Consider the following 1,458-nt stretch of genomic DNA (forward strand, 5'->3'; position numbering starts at 1 on the left):
TAAACATGAAAGATTTCATTTAAACAATAAGGAATTAGGTAAGAAAAGTATGGTTCAACAAACTAATCCTTCAGAATAAGTAATTTATTGAAATGATATGAAATAAATAGTGGAATATATTAAATATAACTACAAAGATAAAAAATGATAAAAAAAACATCCTACTTAGAGTGTCTGTACTCTTCTCTAAAGGAACTTTCATTATATTTGATGTTACATGGAATACATTTGTTACAAATTGATAAGCTTTCAGCAATCAATTTTTTTCAAGTTTACTTGTCAATGAACCATACTACTTAAGTTTATCATGAAACTATAAATATCTCATTGTTTTATGAATAGAGTAAGTGAAAAACCAAATTTATCAACTAGACAAAAATGCAATGAGTTTAAGTTGGTGAATAAATTCGGTTTTTAGTTATCCCGACTTTTAATTGGTCAGTTAATTGACCAATCAAAATGAAATATTAAAAAAAGTAATTTCTTTATTCAAGATATGAAGTAAATAAACTTTGCAAATAATAAAAGAAAATCATTTTAAATTTATGAATAATAAAGTATTTCTTTGACTTCTCAGTCGAAAAAAATTATGATTCATTCCATCTTATAGAATATGATGTTCCTGGATCGTATTTCTCCTTTAATAATGATAGGCCTGATTAACTGGAACCTAGTTTTATCTGAATTTATAGCATATGGATCTAATACTATGAATAAATATACAAAAACATTTTCGGATTCCGTTATTTCTAAACAGCACTCTAAATTATTAGAAAACTCCAAATCTTTATCAACATCAATACATACACAGAATACTTCAAATGGGTATATGTTAAGTGATCACCCATTATCTGTGATTAACTTTAATAAGCATCAAAAATTTTCTTATCTAAATGATATGCAACCAGAAAATGTTGATAATTCAAAACATCCATTATTATCTGACCCATTGTTTGATCCTTCAATCCTTACAGATACTGCTGCTCGTGTAATTCAATCCAATCGTTGTACAACAGAAGAACGCCAAAAACGAATACAATGTTTTGAAGTGTTACCTTCAGAACAGTATGCTATACCATTAGGACATACTGTGAATATGCAATGCGTTGTTTTAAATCAGCATGGCAAAGTTCAATGGCGTGCGAAAAAAATACTTCTTGGTATGTTATATGTTTATTTCTGAATAAAACAAGTTTCTATAACCATTGCTTCATTGACATAAAATGCGATTTTTAAAATTGTATGCTCATCAGTTTGCTAGCTAAATATTTGTATCTTGTGACAGTGGTTCAGGTACATATTGACACTATAAGTAATGTATCTAATCTTATTAAAGAATTGATATCTACTCTTTAGTGTTGTGGCTAAAAACTATTAGAAGTACATCGAATATACTGTTAACTTAATCAATGAAGTTCAACGATGTCTAGTGTGGGACAGTTACTCATTGAAGAAAAA

General features: G+C 27.7%; 1 protein-coding gene across 1 annotated transcript; it reads left to right on the forward strand.

The window, feature by feature from the left end:
• Positions 1–616: 616 nt before the first annotated feature.
• Smp_130060 (hypothetical protein) lies at positions 617–1,183 on the forward strand (the record flags this gene model as incomplete). Its single annotated transcript, XM_018789119.1, has 1 exon — positions 617–1,183. One exon carries the CDS (start codon positions 617–619, stop codon positions 1,181–1,183), a length of 567 nt encoding a protein of 188 aa, XP_018647431.1.
• Between the last annotated feature and the right edge of the window lie 275 nt (positions 1,184–1,458).

This window comes from Schistosoma mansoni (assembly GCF_000237925.1).
Source record: "Schistosoma mansoni, WGS project CABG00000000 data, supercontig 0337, strain Puerto Rico, whole genome shotgun sequence".
NCBI lineage: Eukaryota > Metazoa > Platyhelminthes > Trematoda > Strigeidida > Schistosomatidae > Schistosoma > Schistosoma mansoni.